At 37.7% G+C, this 16899-nt stretch overlaps 1 protein-coding gene and 1 long non-coding RNA gene across 3 annotated transcripts in view; one reads left to right on the top strand and one right to left on the bottom strand.

Annotated features, from left to right (window-relative positions):
* The first annotated feature begins 2833 nt into the window (after nt 1–2833).
* The window catches only part of LOC311430446, a 28268-nt gene continuing 14202 nt past the window's right edge, over nt 2834–16899 (top strand). For both annotated transcript variants that reach the window (XR_014688793.1, XR_014688794.1), the window contains exons 1-2: nt 2834–2985; nt 4074–4128. This is a non-coding gene — a long non-coding RNA (uncharacterized lncRNA). The remainder of the gene's footprint in view (nt 2986–4073; nt 4129–16899) is intronic.
* Nucleotides 2981–16899, bottom strand: part of NELL2 (neural EGFL like 2) — a 146521-nt gene continuing 132602 nt past the window's right edge. The window contains exons 17-20 of the mRNA XM_084507019.1: nt 10084–10277; nt 8976–9152; nt 6631–6855; nt 2981–3836 (exon numbers count right to left, since the gene is read on the bottom strand). Coding sequence (XP_084363145.1) covers nt 3786–3836; nt 6631–6855; nt 8976–9152; nt 10084–10277 — 647 coding nt within the window. The 3' untranslated portion in view covers nt 2981–3785. The remainder of the gene's footprint in view (nt 3837–6630; nt 6856–8975; nt 9153–10083; nt 10278–16899) is intronic.

Here is a 16899-nt window from a genome sequence, read left to right as displayed (position 1 = left end):
GCAGCAGCTGTTGCAGGACCTCTCCAGTGCTCCAGAGCCTCTTCACCACAGGTTGTGCACTCAGGAGATGCCAGAGCTGCTCTGGTCTTCCTATTCGTATTCCTCTGAAACATTTTCTTAAACAGTAGGCAAAAGTTATCCGATGATTTTTAACTTAAATTATTAACTGGTTTGGGGACAAGTTAAACTGCATTTGCCTGTAAGTTAGTTTCAGCATTAAAAAATAACTAGCTGAGCCTTACTTTAAAGCTACTGCTATTTTTGGCTGAGAAACTAGGGGAGGATGCATGAGCCGTGATGCACAGAGACTTGTGCGCTTTATGGGAAGCCTGTGAGTGCTGTCTGGACAGCACATCCTGCCCTGTGGCTGAGCACATCACCAGAGCGTTGGCAGAAGTGACCCATTCAAGGTGAGAAGCACCATGCCCACGGAGAGGGCTGGGGCAGGAGCTGTCCCATATGTATCTGCAGCATTTGAAGAGCCCAGCATTTGAAACCAGCTGCTATTGCTGCTCTATCACAGTGGGAGCTGACGTCTGGGCTCTGCAGCTCACAACCTTGTACTTATCTGAGGTGCCCAGGGTGAATCTGCTACACCCAATGTGCTCTGTGGAAAGCCGATGCTGGCACTGAATGAGGGCAGCTTTACAGCACTCTCTGTGTAAATACCCACTTTTAGATGTCCTTGTAAAGAGTGCAGCAAATGTGCAGCACCACAGCCAGCTTTCTTTTCAGCGGTTTACAGCATCGCTGCTTTTTGTCAACTTGTTTTGCCACAGCATTAAATTCAGTATTGGAACTGAAGACATTTCAGCGTTTATATCTGTAGGTCTATTAACTTAGGGCAATTACTCTGCAGAGAGGTGACAATTCCTTTATGGAAGTTATTGAATTCTAGTAGTGCAAACAGTGCATCCATAATGAAAGGCCACTAAGAGAGCACAATGTACCTGCTTTGCTCAAAAACACAGAAATATAATAATTATTATTTTTTATGGACTACATTGTCTGACAGACAATTTAGGCCTGGAAATTAGACATCAATTTTTAATAATACTTAAATTTACTTTTCAAGAAAAATTAAAAACATGTACCACTAATTAGTGGCTTGACTGAACAGGGGGGAGATGGGGAAGGGGGGTTGAATGTGAATGAAAACGAAGGTCACTGAGATGTCTCATTGGACTTAGTTGACCTTTAGAAGAACTCCCAACTGATGAGTAACCTTGAACATTGATAAATTAGATAATATTCACTCAGCCCATTCCCATTTTTTTTTATTTAGAAGAGAATTCCAGCTTTGTTCAGCAGTATAACTTCAGCTCTTCACATACATGTGGCACTGACTGTCTCTCCAAGGATTTGATTCAAGGTTTAGCTATTATGTTATGTCTCAATTCTTGGCTTTTTAGCCTGTTTCTTTTTGTATTGTACCATGCTTCATGAACCTGCAATAGCAGAAAGATCCTACAACACTCAAGGCATAGTAGGCAACAAAAGGAAAGAGATTCTTGTTTTCCCTCTACACACCTTTTTGTTTTGAATAAAAGCTAGGATTACTGTGCCTTCCAAGGAGTGAGAAAAAATTTTGAGAGATTTTTTCTTCTAGTTCTCATAGCTGCTACAGGTCTAAATTTGATTTCTGGGGACGCACTAAAGCAGAACAAGGGCAGGAGCACTCACCTCACATACAACTTACCTATTCACTGGTCCAAAATGGGGATTCTTACAGCTGTGCTGTGGATATCTGCCCTGCATATCTACAGCCTCTGACAGAGCCTCAGGATTTTGTGCTTGAAAAATATTCACTTGTTTTTGTATATTAAAAGAAAAAAAAAAAAAAGGAAAAAAAAAAAAAAAAAAAACTTGTTTTTATGTATTTCCCATACCTATCTTATACCTTTTCTTTAATGAAAGTGAAGTGCAATTTCTAAACAGTTATACCCTCTGTTATACCTCCTCTCAGAAATAGGCATGCAGCTGCCACTGAAATCAACTGGAGATGTGCCTCTGTGGCTGAGGGCAAAACATGACCTCTTAACAATTACTAGCAGGCAAGAAAACACTGTAGAGAAAGCAGCCTCTTTTTCAAGGAGCTAACATTGTGCTCAAAAAGCATTGATTATAGCTTGCCAGGAATAGGACAAAACAGTAAATCCCTTGAGTACCCGTTATTTATGGACAGTGTGAAGAAAAAGGTTTATTTGGTCTGAAAAATCTTCATAGCTTTAATGGTCCAATGTAGACTATCAATCAAATTTTGCATTTTTTTTCAAGTTTTTAGTTTCTTGTTTTTCTTTGTATTATTTGCACTCAGTGGCCTGGCATCTCTTGTATTCCCTGCTCCAGAAACATGAATTATTTGATACACACCAGGACAGATGGGAATACCTACAAGATATTTGCATTCCTTATATATTCAGCCTTTTCAACCCTTAATTTGTAAACACTGCTTTTTTCTTTATTTCTCTCCCAGAGTAACACAGCTTTGGTCATGCAGCCTCTTTTATTTATCGTCCCAACAGTACAGTAATGAAAATAGGGCTTGCGTATTGGAGTGATCCCTGTGAATTATGGTAGTTTACACAAACAACTGAAACAGCTGTGGAGCTTATGGAGAGACAAACCAGCTCAGAGCAGAGTGGGAATCTAGAGAACAGCCCCTTAAATGTGAACAGATGCAGGTCAGACAAATGGTCTGTACCCACTCTGGGTGGCAGCATCCCACTGGCACATGGGGCAGGAGGGCACATGAATTACTCTGTTCAATCCATTGCAATGACTCGCATGTGTGAAGTTACAAACAAAGATAAGTTATAAGGTTGTGCTGGGCAGAGACTCCCACACACAGAGGAACTAGAGAGGAGCTCCTCTCTATATGCATTGCCCAGCTGCCCAGGCATGCCGACAAAGGAGGAGGAATAACAACGCACATGAAAAAATGACACCCCTGAAAAGGAAAAATGACACAAACAGAAACTTAAGGTAAGAGAAATATTTATTTAAATTTGCACAATAACGAGCTTATACTGAACAAACTCAATCAAGAAATAATAGTAAGTGCAGTAAAACAAGAAAATATTGATGACTTTTCCCATCAGAAAACATTAAGAAGCCATGCCTGTGCATCACGATTTTTGTTTTTAGGGTTTTTTGTGTTTTTTTTTTTTTTTGTATGTTTTTTTTTTGTTTGTTTGTTTTGTTTTTACAATAGCTTGTATTTTTTTTTTTTTTCAGCGCATATACTGTACATATCACATCTTAGCTGCTATGTTCTTTATTCCTGAAGGCTTCATCCTTTTACATCTGCTATATTCTGCAGTGAGCAATCAAACACATTTGTGCAGAACCAATAACGATTAAGTAAAAATCTCTGCATCTGGTCAAGTGCTGGACTCTCAAAGCTTTGGAAGACCCTGTAAGAGCTCCTAGCTGTGTTAGGATCTTGACATCGTTATGTACAGCATTACAATGTGTCACTTTACACTAACCTAATATTCTGCATAATGATGTCAGACAGACAAATAGCCGGAACATTTGGGCCTGACCTCATACAAAGGTTTACACATCTGAGCTTGTCTTGAGTCTCATAAATTTCACTCTGATTCAGGTAACTGAATCACATTTCTGCACTTCAGATGGACAAAAACAATCCAATTTTAGTTTAAATTTTATACAATTTTTGGTCTAAAGATCTTTTTTTTTTTTTTTTTTTTTTTTTTTTTTTTTTTTGTGAAGGAAAATTCTTTAACCAGAAACTGCTTTGTGAGAGATGGTTGTTGGTGTCACAGTTCCTGAAGGCACTGTGGATCCACTGAGCAACAGACATGGCCGTTCTAAAGGAAGGAAGAACAAAGAGAATTGAAACAATTAGCATTTTTTTATAAGCTTGGTCAATTTAACAAGCTCAACCATTTAAAAACTCACATCAGATTTTAAGACATAGATCTGTAAAATACATGTGTACAAATTTTGATAGCATTCATGAAATTGTCATTGTGTCCTGTTGCCTAAGGGTATCGGCTATGATGATTCTTCTAATTGCTTGTTTTTCTGTGGTCTATATCCCATAGCTACAACAGTCAGACTGAAAGGAGCTAGGATCACTGGAATACTCCTGTCATAAAGGTATGGGGCATTTGTCCAAATACACAAAGCTGTTGAACAAGACAGGGCACTTGGGAGTTTTATTTAGATTACACAGAAGAGACTCTGGGTTTTATTTAGCATTGAATGCTTCAAGTTAATTAATCCTAGGTGCAGCACCAGCAAATGTTAATGCATAAAGTTTTTCCTGATAGTTGAGACATTTTTCTGAAAATATTAGCAATTAAAGGAGCAGATTACTTTTGGACATGATTAAATTATGAAGAAAATATTTTCTACATTTTGGCTACTTCTTTTCTTCAGACTGATTCTTATAAGGCAAATAAAATTTATATTATTTTTAGATTACTCCAAATACATTTAGTTGACTAAACTGCCAGCACTAATTGAAGACCAAGGTCTGAATCATTCAAACATTTTCCTTCACTCCTTCTGTTACAGAAGGTTAGACAATCTTACTGTTCACCTTCTTTACTTGTGATTTGACATGGTTTTGTGGCTAAGTCAGCTTCAGCTGATGCCTGCTTTCTGAATTCTTAGAGGATTTATGTAAACCTATTTTGCTATAGCTTGGTTAGAGAGGCTTAGCCTCGAGCTTTGACCTTCCATGTCGTGCTTTGCAAGGAAAGAGTGGGGTGACACAGGGTGAATGCGAGAACTATACAAATTGGGCATAGCATTAACCTGATCTGCAGGAGCGGGCTGCTTGCACGCAGAACTACAATACAAAAATGCTGCCAATATGAACAGATAGTTTATTTCAAAAAGAAAACTGCTCTGGAAAGTGAATTGAATAAGATTTTGCTTGCTGAAGGTCAAAGTGCTACATCTTCATTGTCAAGCAGATTCTCACCTGAGCTGCTTTAAATCTATGGGTTTGGCAGAGTATCTGTTTAAGTCTTCTATACATTCATACTGCAGCAATAGATTTTATATATCTGCTTACACTGAGTAGAAATTAGTTTGTGCTTAAGATTTGGTCTTTGTTGAGCCTCAAGAGAAAAGGGCAGATGGAAGCAGCACACTGCTGGCCATCAGCAGAATTGATCGCTTCCGCATTGCCATTGATTAGTGTTACAACAATGAGAAAGCATTTCCCATCACTGAATCTCAGCTGTGGTTTAGAGAAGAATCACACAAAACAATTTGTTTTACAGATAGGAAAAATGAGGCACAGAAACCTCAGCAAACCGCCCAACCCCAAATTAGCTGGACACAGGAATGTGATTCCTCATGGCTTCTCTTACTCCTTTTTTTATTATTATTATTTTTATTTTCTCCAAAAGTATCTCCTAGCATTGCAGTTGGTGTATACTGCCAGCTGTGGACCCCACTAAAAATGGTTTGTGCACATGAGCCCGTTGTAACATCTTTTGAGCAGCGTCTGGCTTTCAAACCATTAGCCACTCTGTCGGATCAGTGTTTCCTCCTAACCACTGACCTGTTCTTACATTAAGACAAGTGCTTGTGGTTACTTGGCATGTAACTCTTCCATAGTAAAAGAACTATGCCTTGACAACAGCAACTGTTGTTGCGCACAGTATTATGTCAGAAAAGTGGTGGAAGAAGGTGTCGGTTGTCAGCTTGTGCTCAACAATCAGTTACTCCCCAACTTTCCCAGGAAGAGATGTTGAAGTTAGTTTATTTTTATGTGCACTTTTCCAAGTAGTTAATGGCACCAAGTTCTAGAGTTTGGGAAGTCTCTTCCTTGGGAAAGACACGGGATAAAGACCAAAATCAACTGTGAATTTCAGTAAAAATTAAAGATATATGGATGAGTCCTCCTGTCTCTTTCTGCTTGACTACTGTGGGAGCACTCTGTCATTCTTCAGTATAGGTACAATTCACCTCACAGGGCTTATTTTGAATGGAAAAACCTATTTTAACCTCCTTTTCTCTCACATCTTTAAAAAGAGATATAAGAATTCACATAAGCCTATAGCCATAATGTTTTTATCCTCAGACAATGTTTTTCTTTGACTACAAAAACTATAAAATGTTCTCTATGTCATGTTGATTCCACATTTAATTTTAAAGCAAAAAAAAGCCACACAATGAGGTAACTAGTCCTATTATTCTCAAAGCAATTATTACTCTCAAAGAACAAATCAATCAGTTATAACTCTATAGTATCACACACAACACATTTCTCGGGTGAAGTCTAGCCTTACATACCTATTTGTTACTGTACATGTACGTATTTCCAAGATACCATGGATCTATACCATAAGAACTGCAATCAAACTTGAACCGAGGTTTTATGATGGAAAGCCAAGCCCCTTAACTTGTTCACAGAACACTGCAGCACAGGCTGTTGTCCTACATCTGACCTGCTAGCCTGTCAAACCATCATTCCAGCACATGCAAGAGTGAAGATACCAAAACTGAACACTTATACTGTAATCTCCACTGCTTTAAAACAAGTGTTGACATCACCTAGCCACTGACCAGGCTCAATGCATTAATATTTATTTGTCATGAAACAAGCTGAGTAAGAGACAGCTTAATCTTTAAGCACTTTACCTTGCACTGGCAGAGTGTGCACTCTGTGCCATGCTTAATCCAAGAAGACCCAGTGAAGCGAATGACATTGGTTTCATCCAGGCAGGTTTTAGTGATGTCATTGCGAATGGTGTCTGCCTGGCAGGGGTCAGCAACACAGCGTGGGCAGCACTCATTCTCGGGGAGGACACTGAATTCGCAGTCCACTTCTGGGCATGGCAAGGGCCAACAGTCAACTTCACCTTGCTGTTCAAAAACATTACAGTAAGAGAAGATTGTTAGCTATTAGTTCTGTTTCATAGCCCATTTCTCTGACTCAGCATTATGTCTCTTAGAAGGCTAATTGTTTCCATCTGTCCCTACTCAGAAGTCAGCACAGAGAACACTGGCATTCATTGCCAGTGGGAGAAGTAGCAAGTTGGTTGCTTTCTTCTGCTTGCTACTGAGAAAGTGCATTACATTTAATGTCTTTCAATATACTCTGCATCAAGCTGCTGCTGAAACTTCTCCATGAACTTTGTGAAATACAGAATATGGATCTGTTCTTGTGAAGTCCTACTTCTGTGAATGGCAGAAGCCATAACAGGTCTACACTACAAAACTGCTTTGAAATCTCTGTTTCTCTAGTTCTTACTTCTATTCACATTGCTGGTTTGCTGTATAATCTCTCAACTGTTCAGCTCTGGGTGAACTAGAGTTTATCTTTTCCACAGTTACAAATGCATTAGCTTAGTTAAGGGTGTCAAGCAACCCAACTTAGCAAGAACATCACAGCATTTTCATTGAAAGGACCTCTAAACACTTACCATCTCTTTTGGATGTTATGATCAGATTACCTGGTTTCCAAACTTAACCACTCTTTCTGCATGTCACATGATGGGTTTGGTACAGTCACGGTATGAAAAGATCATAAGATAGACTATTGTTGGGCCAGAATGGTGGTAGGAGAAGTTACTGCACTCCTCAACACAAATCTAAAGATGCCTCATTATTCACTTCATTTCCTAGAAGTTGGGGCTAACTTCTATTCAGCTCAGGTCAAAGGCCAAAGTTGCAGATCTATCAGTCAAAGGGAACAGTTCACTGAAGTCACTAATGCACATTTGCTTTGGAACTGGTCTACCTCTGCTCCAGAGGGCATGGATTTGTGTGTGTGTGAAGATAATGGCATGTGGTCCAAGGAATGAAGTGTAGTCACAAAAACTGTTTCTAATGCTTTGAGAATTATGAGTTCAACACCAGAGCTGAAAAAAAAATCCCCAGCATTTTGCCATAGCTCCAATTTTACACCTCTTGTTGCAGAAATTATTGTGAAGTTACACTTTTACAAAATTCTTATCTGGGTCAATTTTCCTCTCTTTTTGAATCGCATGATGGTAACAATGAAAGCAATCTTTAAACCAGTTACTGATCTTGATATTTCAATTAGTTTTTTGTAGCAATGGACAGTACAAGGAGTAGACAATATGTAGTCACCTAAAAAATCACCGTGACAACAGAAAGAAAGCAGGCTTCAGTTATGGGAGTAGCATCTTGAATAAAGAATAGACACCCATTGAGATCCTAAACTGTAGTTTGTTTTGCTTTGTTTTGTTTTTAAGACTTTTAATGAAACACCTGGGAATCTGTTTCATTGGATTTTAGCAGTAGCAACACGGAAAGCAGTGTCTACAGAAATTGCTTTCTGGCTGTAATTCATGACACCCTGACAAAGGAAAGCTGCTAGATGGACTACACTTTACATTTGGAGATAACCTGTGATAAAAGCTAGTTGCTTTTATCTTGGGATTGCTTCTGTCATAGAAACTTCCTGAGCACCATTATGCAGCACAGGTTTCCTAAGACTCTGAAATACCCACCCAGGAAAAAGATAACAAGCTTTAAAAGATTTTTGTTCAAACCTCATTTCACTATTTCGAAGAATGCATCAAGTCTTATTAAATTTTCTGTTACTGGAAATGTCTGAGTGAATAAACACATTTCAGTCTATCAACATATTTGAAATTATCAACTGTGATAATGAATACATATTTACATAAATACATATCCTTATGCAGCCTCATCGGTCCCTGAATGAGTGATCACATGAGTGTTACTATGTAGGTGTCACATCCAAATGACCTCCACTCTTTGCTAAAACAATTTTCGTGATTAAATAATTTCTATTATGTCTATTGTGTCCAAATGCATTTTTGACTGGGACTTGATAATACTGACAAATATCCGTGAAAACCAGATTTTGATTATACACATACTCCAGAGGGAACTAAATGGATGCTAATACATGAAAATGAACTATTCACAGATCAGAACATCTCATATCCTTTTTTTCCTCCTGTCTATTCTGCTGTAATCAGGAGCCTTACCAAACAGCGACACTGCTGACAGTTCTGTATCCAGGAGTCACCGCTGTTGTAGGAAAGCTCCCCACTCTGATGTAAACATTGGCTGCTGAGCCTTGGGTCACATTCAGGACAGCAAAATAGGTCTACAGTGGGATTTTCACAGTCACAGACCATTCGTCGGCACATCACATATCCATTCTGTTGTTGGAAGACAGACAAAGAGTAATGGCAGAAATCTGCATGACTCCTACAGTTCTTGTACCAAAACTTGATTTGTTGGCATGATGCTAAGCCACTGCCAGCTTGTGATTTTTTCCATGATACCATAACTTTGTCAAAATACAATTCAAAGAGGCAGAAACTACAATACACACTTAGTAACCACCATAAATTGTTGTCTTTTATAAAACCTTCAGATTTGCAGCAACTTTCAGACAGCTTTTACCTAAGTTGATGAAACTCAATGGTGTTGTTACTAACGGTCAAGTTTTAGTGGATCGCACTAAGTTTTATCATTCTCATATGGATGCTACTTGAGTCCTCTGCTAAACTTCCAGCTCTTTTTTGCAACTATTCGCATAAAGATGATGATAGCTGGTATGAAATTAAACTCATGCCAATGCAACTTAAGCTTCTGAAACACTCAGGACTTTGACAATAGTGTATTAGTTCTTTACTCATCATCAGCATTTAGCTTGGGATCAGGCTTCCCACAACAAACATTTGAGAAAGCTAAGCTGAATTACCCTGCAGAGACAGAATCTACCTCTGTTTATAGCCACCTGCTAGAGATACTGGCGTTAGTTACCAACACCAGTATCGGCCTAGGCAGTTTCTTTGTGTGAAAATGCCATTACTCCCACCCAGAAAACATACGTGGCATCTCTGCTAACCAAGTGGTACTCTTCCCTATCTGCCAGGAGTATATAATAAACCTCATGTGGAAATTCTGCTTGTACAGGTTGGAAAGAGAAGCTCACCCCAAAACCCTACAAAATGCCATTTTTGTGTAGCACCACATACACAGATGAAAAGGCAGCCAAAAGAGGAATTTTGCTTGAATCACAATGTTCTTCCCTTCATCCCTACCAAAATCTTTGCTGTAGCAGATAGTTTTATTTCTACTGACCTGGCATGAGCAGACAGAGCATCTGTCATTCTCCAGCACCCAAATCTGACCATTGTGTTTGATTTTGTCTTCATGGATACAGTCTCCTGTGCAGTTTTTGCCATGCGGACATCGACAGTCATACCCACCATCCAAGTTAAAGCAAATAGTGTCATTGGCACAGCTATGCCTTCCAGTCCCACATTCATCAATGTCTGAAAAAAACATGCCATGTAATACTTTTAGACCACATTCAATTAACAAAAATGTTCTTGTGGCAGCCAGTATAAATGATTCGTGGCCATTAAAGCCTTCAGCTGAAAATTAATTTGCTCTTCACCAGAACAGGGAAAAATAACTTACAAGTTCACAAAAATATTTTTCAAGTCACATCAGCTTTAGAAACATCATATTTGGAGTTTTCTTATACATCTTCCTGAAATAATACTATTGAGAAAGGTAGAATAAAGCAATCACAGGAAACATAAGAATAAAAATAATACGTGACTCCCTGAAGAGAAATAGTTTGTAGGAACCATTCAGAAGACATTTTCAATTAAACAAGTAAAGCTGCAGAAAGTTGTTTTCAAAACCTTTTGTTGGCTCTGTCTAGCACATTTGAGTTCACTTGCCAAAAAGTTAACGTGAAAGGTGTTGTCTGACCTGTAAGGTCATTTAAATAAGCATTGCATCATTTATTAGAGTGTACAAACTAGAATATTTAATTATTCAAGTTGCAGCAACATCTACAGCCTTTGTACCCAGCACAGAAAATAATGAAAAAATTAATGCCTTCAGTGAATAAAGGTAAATTAGTTAAAAATAATTATGTTACAAAGAATTCAAGAGTACTTTTAGAGGCCTATGTCATCATTATACATATACACAATTATTTTGCAAAGGCAAACTGGCAGCACAAAGTGCTTTATACTTGAATATTCTTTATTTAGCTTTTTCAGCTGCTCATCTGGAGAAAAGTTATCTGAAAAAAAATTTGGCTTTGAAAAGGAAAGAAGTAAGCAGCTAGATGTGATAAAATGTAGAAAAAAATACAAGATCAAAGACTAGATTTATGGCAATTGTAAATATCAATACAGTGGGTTCATGTCTATATACAAGTCTGGCCCAAGCTCTTAATTAGAGTTCATTAAAAAGTAGTATTGTGACATTTAACTGTCCAACAGATCAGTACAAAATAAAATAAGCAATATGATCATATTCAGCACATATCTCTCAACATCAGCATAAAATCTTAATAAAACACTCAGCTTTGGATTCAAGAATGGAAATGAAACCTTCAATTCACCTTAAGCACATTCAGTTTAAAGCAAAATAACTCAATTATTTCAATTCCATGTGCAGCTCCAGTCAAACAAAAGTAAACAAGTTGCTAACATGAATATGAATTGGTATGAAAAACAGCAGGGAAATTATTAGAATTCCATTGTATAAATAAGCAGTGTTGTGGGTTTCCTTCAAGTATACTGTGTAATGGTGGGTCCATCTGAAAAAAATGTATTACAAAATTACTAGGGCTTCTGAGAAAGATGAGGAAAATCTCATTTGAGAAGAACTAAAAAGTAATGGATTGTTCTTCTCTGAAAGAATATCAGCAAGAAAAACATAACCAAAAAATAATAAATACTCCAGAGAAGACTTATTGAGAGTTTTTGTTGACCAGACTTGCCTAATAGACAAGAAATGGGACAGTAGATGAAACAGGAAAACAACAAATTCATGTCTCAGGAAATACTTTTTCCATGCAATATATAAACAAACTATGACACTCGCTGCCACAGAATGTTGTTAAGAGGGAAAAAAGGTGCATCAGATAATCCAGCATGGGCAAAGCATCTCAGTTCTCCACATCTCCTGCCTCACTGTCTGAAGCATCTGGAGCTGGTCATTGTTGCAACAGGGCAGAAGGCAACTGAGATCATGAACCTAGCCTGAGTGTGGCTGTTTGCATGGACATGAACAGTTGAAACATCACAGGCACCTCAGACAGGGAAACCCATCCCAACAGTAAGGATACATAATCACTGGGACAGACAGCTGTGCAGAGAGTGTGAAGGCTCCAGTCTTGAAGGTTTTTAGACAAGTAGCTAACAGGAATTGTCTGAGTAATACTGATCTGGGCAGAGCAGAGGGATGGAAGAACTGTACTCTCCTCCCTCTCTTTTCACTTAAATCCATACTGACAGTAATATGATCTGGGAATTGAAAATTAAGAACTCCACACACACAACCTAATTGGTTTTAAGTTATTCAATGAAGAGAACAAATACAAATCCTATCTAAATATAATGATTAGCAGCAGGATTCTCTTTACCATTTAAGCCATTTTTAATAAACAACTTCCAGACACTTGTGTTCATTTGTTTAAAACACTCTTCTGTACAAAGCTTTGTCACAGCAAGTGTCATAAATGAATAATATCACTTCCCAACAACCTGGTCACTTAACTGAAAGCAGACATATTTAATGAGATACTTGGGCAAAGTTCAGCTGTTATGTAAATAAAAACCGTTTACTTTAAACGACAAACAGTAACCCTATAAACACTAAGTCTGCATTTGGCACTATAAGTGCAAATGCCTTTCACAAACTGCCTATGAGGAAAGAGCTTCTGGGGTTTGTTTTTCAACATGGTAATGGTTAGTGCACTGTTACTGAAAATAATTGAGCTTTCGTCATTAACTCTGATATTAAGCAGAGCTTATCCAACATTGAGCACTTGCAAAAAATCCCAACCTTGTTTTTCGGTTGTTTGATTAATGAAAATAAATGTTCTGGATAAGGCAGTTTAAATATCCCAGGTCAAAGCAGAAGCTGTTTAGGTTTTGATTCTAACCTAATCATAAACATCAATGTGTTTACAACATGTCAAGAGAAACATAAACTTGCATGCATGAAATTCTCATCTGGATTATTTATCCACATCAAACTTCAGTCATTATCTGCAAAAGACTTGCATACAAAGCATCCACACTAAGCAAAACTTTGTTCAACTTTTTTTCCAAATTCCACAGCCATGTGGACAGGGTACATTGACCCCTGCATCTTGTGTGTCTGAAAAGGGGTAAGGGTTATTTATTATACTGGCAAATAAACACCCTGTGTTTATTTGCCAGTATATCCAGCTACAGATTATGCTGTTATCTTTCCCATGTTATGTTTTCCTTTAAAAACAACAACAACAACAAAGCATATCAATTCACTTCAGGCTATTTACAACACACTACTTAGGAATCCAGCAGCTTGTTTGCTACAACATTAAAACATTAAATCTCGAAAGACTTGGAGGTTTGCCTCAGAAAAGAAAACAAACTCAAATTATAACTAGCTATCTTGTACTCAGTTGAGGACCAGTTCTTATTTATCTAATTTGCAGCAGCTTTGATCTGGCACACTTTTAAGGATTTTCCTTTTCTCATTTTCCCTGAGTACAACTTAATATTGCAACGACAAAAGAGTACTATGGATGAAGCAGTAGTGACAAACATTAGAGAGCTGGGAGTTAATTGTATCACAAGTAATTTCATGCCTAAACAGGAGAAATACTGGACTAAAGCTAGACATAATGGTGGCAGTACCTGGAATGCCTAAACTACATTCATAGTATTTGAGAGACTGCAAAGGCAAAAAACTATATAAAAACAGGAATCTCAATTGCCCACCAGGTTGTGAGCCAAGATTGTATTTAACAGATTTTCTGACTGTTGCTTGGAACAGACAAAGACTCCCGCAGAGAGAAAGCAACATTTGACTTGGCCATGAGCAGTGTGCAGCCTCTGATTCAAGATGTCACTGCTGAACAATTACTCCGTATTGATGACACATGGTGACTACAATGTATGCAAGTTCAACATGCATAAAGTAATTTAAAAGGCTGCAAAAATTCTCTGTGGTAGTACTTAGTTTCAAAGGGGGTGTGTTATATTCAAATGATGATGAATTAAAGATGAATTAAATCTTTATAAAATGTTTTCAGATAGAAAGAAGATTGTTTTAAGACACTATATTATAGATTCAGAATAAACATTTACCATACTAATTAAGAGACTTCAAAGTGGGATACAGTTGATATAATGCACTACTTTCATTTGAAAACTTTTGGTGAGCTCTTTTGCATAACACATGCTATTAAAGGAACTATCTGCCTTGGAATAAAAGGGGTCATCCACTCACAGATTTATAGTGGGTTAATTAGTAAGTAATAAAAAGCAACAATAAATGGTCAAGTTGTCATAATGGATTGATATACCAGTAAAGTTCCCTAGGAATGTGTGACAGAACATGTGCTGCCCATGTTGTACTTAAAAGTCATCTGGAGCACTAGATAAAGTATAAGATGAAAAAGGTTGTTGTTAAGCAAGTATTAAAAACAAAAATTTTCAGTGAAATATAGAAGTATTTAATGATACTGACTGAGTAAGCAATAATATGGCAGATGAAATTCAGTCGTAAGGCACATGGAAAAGTACACATTCAAAAGTCAAACCCATTTTTTAGATCTATTATGGAAAGTGATCTTGGAGTTACTATGTCAGGGTCTAAAAGTGACAGCCCAGTACTCTTTTGAACAAAAACAACAAAAACGTTATTGATAACAACAGGTGAGAAGATTTGCAGTACACTCACAAGGAACATGAATTTGTGAAGGCACTATTAGAAGAAAAAGAAAAAGTGTGTATATCCTTGCTAGGTAGTGACAAATAGCTAAGAGACGTGCTCTGATGCAACTGATGGAAAGCTGTAACTTTCCCTCCTCTGATGAGTTATCTAGATTTATATGCATGACATTCACATAAAGCCAAAAAAGGTCTCCCCCAGGCATGGCTTCCTAACAGAATCACTTGAATCAGTTAGTGTTGTTCATGTAAAGAAAAGATGAACACCTCATTTATTGATAAATATGTTGTTGAAAGATGGTTTGAGATGCTGGATAGTTTCTTTGCTCTGAAAAAACTGAAGATTCTCAATTACCTTAGCTTTGACAACCTTCTCAGCAGGGTAGCTGTACAAGGATACCTGGATACTTTTTGCTTAAGGCGAAACAGGAAGGAGTATATTTGATTTGGAGCCCAAGCTCTTCTGAGCAGAAAGTCTGGTTTCTGCTGTTGTCTATCCCAAATAAATCTATTAACTGATGTAACCATTCTTCAAAGAGCAAGTGAATTATGAATAATTTATTTGTGACTTCATGCAAGCCAGCTGTCAGAGTGCTTAGCAGATGTGGAAGATGAAGAGCTGAGACTTCAGATGTCAGTAAACCCAGCTTCATAGAAATGTTGCTACCTGATACAGTAAACATGTTCAAGTCACTGTCTCATAAAATGTACAGTCTGTGCTTCTTTTTTATTAGCCCTCTAATAAAGCATCAGAAACTCTGCCAATTTTGTACTCTGCCCACACTTCAGAATATTTAAATACTAATGTGTCCCCAAATCTGCTTTCTCTCCAGTGTTGTTTATGTTGCATTCCTAAATTCAAAAATGAAGCCTTAATGCCTATAGCTCTGTTTAAGACAGAAGGATAAAAAGTCAATTCATAGTTTTAATTGTTGACCTTCTGTGACCGTAAATAAAGATGAAAGGATTTCCATGGAGCTTTGTGAGTGCTAGTAAGATTATCTGCTGAAGATTAATGATTCTTTATTTCCTGCCTCCTTAAATGCTATCAGTAACAAAGCTTCTGTTAAACATGACAAGCTCTGTAGAAATACCTGAGTGTGGACTCTAAACTGACAGTGGTTTTTCAACTATGAGAAAACTCATGTATTAATTAATACACTGGATGGACCGTGAGATGAATTCAGACATCCTGACAGTCAGCAATTCCTCTGCCTTCCAGATTCAGAGATTTAGGTACAGAATTGACCAGTTTGGACTTTGTTCACTGGTTAAGAACAGAGAGCATCCTTGTAGCCTCATTATTCTCGGTAGTGAGAAAAAAATCACAGGGAGTCCTAGCCCTCTGTGTTGTCAGGCAGCCTGTGCTATCACATGGGGAAGGAAGTGATTCTACTTCTTGAAGCAGGACAGCAGTTGTACTAAAGAATGTTACAAGACATTTCAAAATTGTAAACTGTAAGTTCACATACAGGTAAACTCTTGCAACAAAAGAGATGCTTTTTGAATTGGCTGGGGCATTCTGGATTGATGCTTTCCAACCTGTTCATTTGCACCTGTCTCATTTAAAGAATCTGATACCTGTCGAGAGCAAAGATATTTTTCTCTTATATTCTGTATCAACAGCTGGTACCTGCCAGATACTCTTGGCAAGTCCAATGGGAGTTCATTTATTAGGTGAGCTACTCTTCTGACATGGGAGTATGCAAAATGTCCAAGAGCCAATGAGATATAACCTCCACTACTTCTCATACAAACCAATATAGCCTCTCTCTTTAACTGATCTTGAAAGCTTTCAGACATTGCATTGTAAATGTTAACTGGGCCTGAATGTTCTTATTTTAGGATTATGCCTTCAGTGGTTTCAGTTTTTGAATGCAGTGAAGCTTGAGGCTGTGGTATCTACTATCTCAGCCAAGTTCTCTTTTATGAAATGGTTCTTGAGAGACAACTGCCAGAGCACCAATATGGCTGAGTAAGGAAACTATAAAGAAAAGCCGTTAGAGGATGAAGAGGAAGGTACAAAGTAATATACTATGCTGAATTCTCTATTTACATATATATATAAAATTCAAGACTTCACAAACCCATGCAATTCTCAAAGACTAAACAGCTGATCTTTCACCACTTTTCTGGAAATAAGATGGTGAACAACATAATTCTATTTCCAAGGGAAAAGCAGCAAGTGCTACTAAGAGGTTGA

The sequence above is a fragment of the Aythya ferina genome, assembly GCF_964211825.1.
Source record: "Aythya ferina genome assembly, chromosome: 1".
In the NCBI taxonomy this organism is placed as follows: Eukaryota; Metazoa; Chordata; class Aves; order Anseriformes; family Anatidae; genus Aythya; species Aythya ferina.
This window is presented reverse-complemented; position numbering and strand designations above follow the sequence as displayed.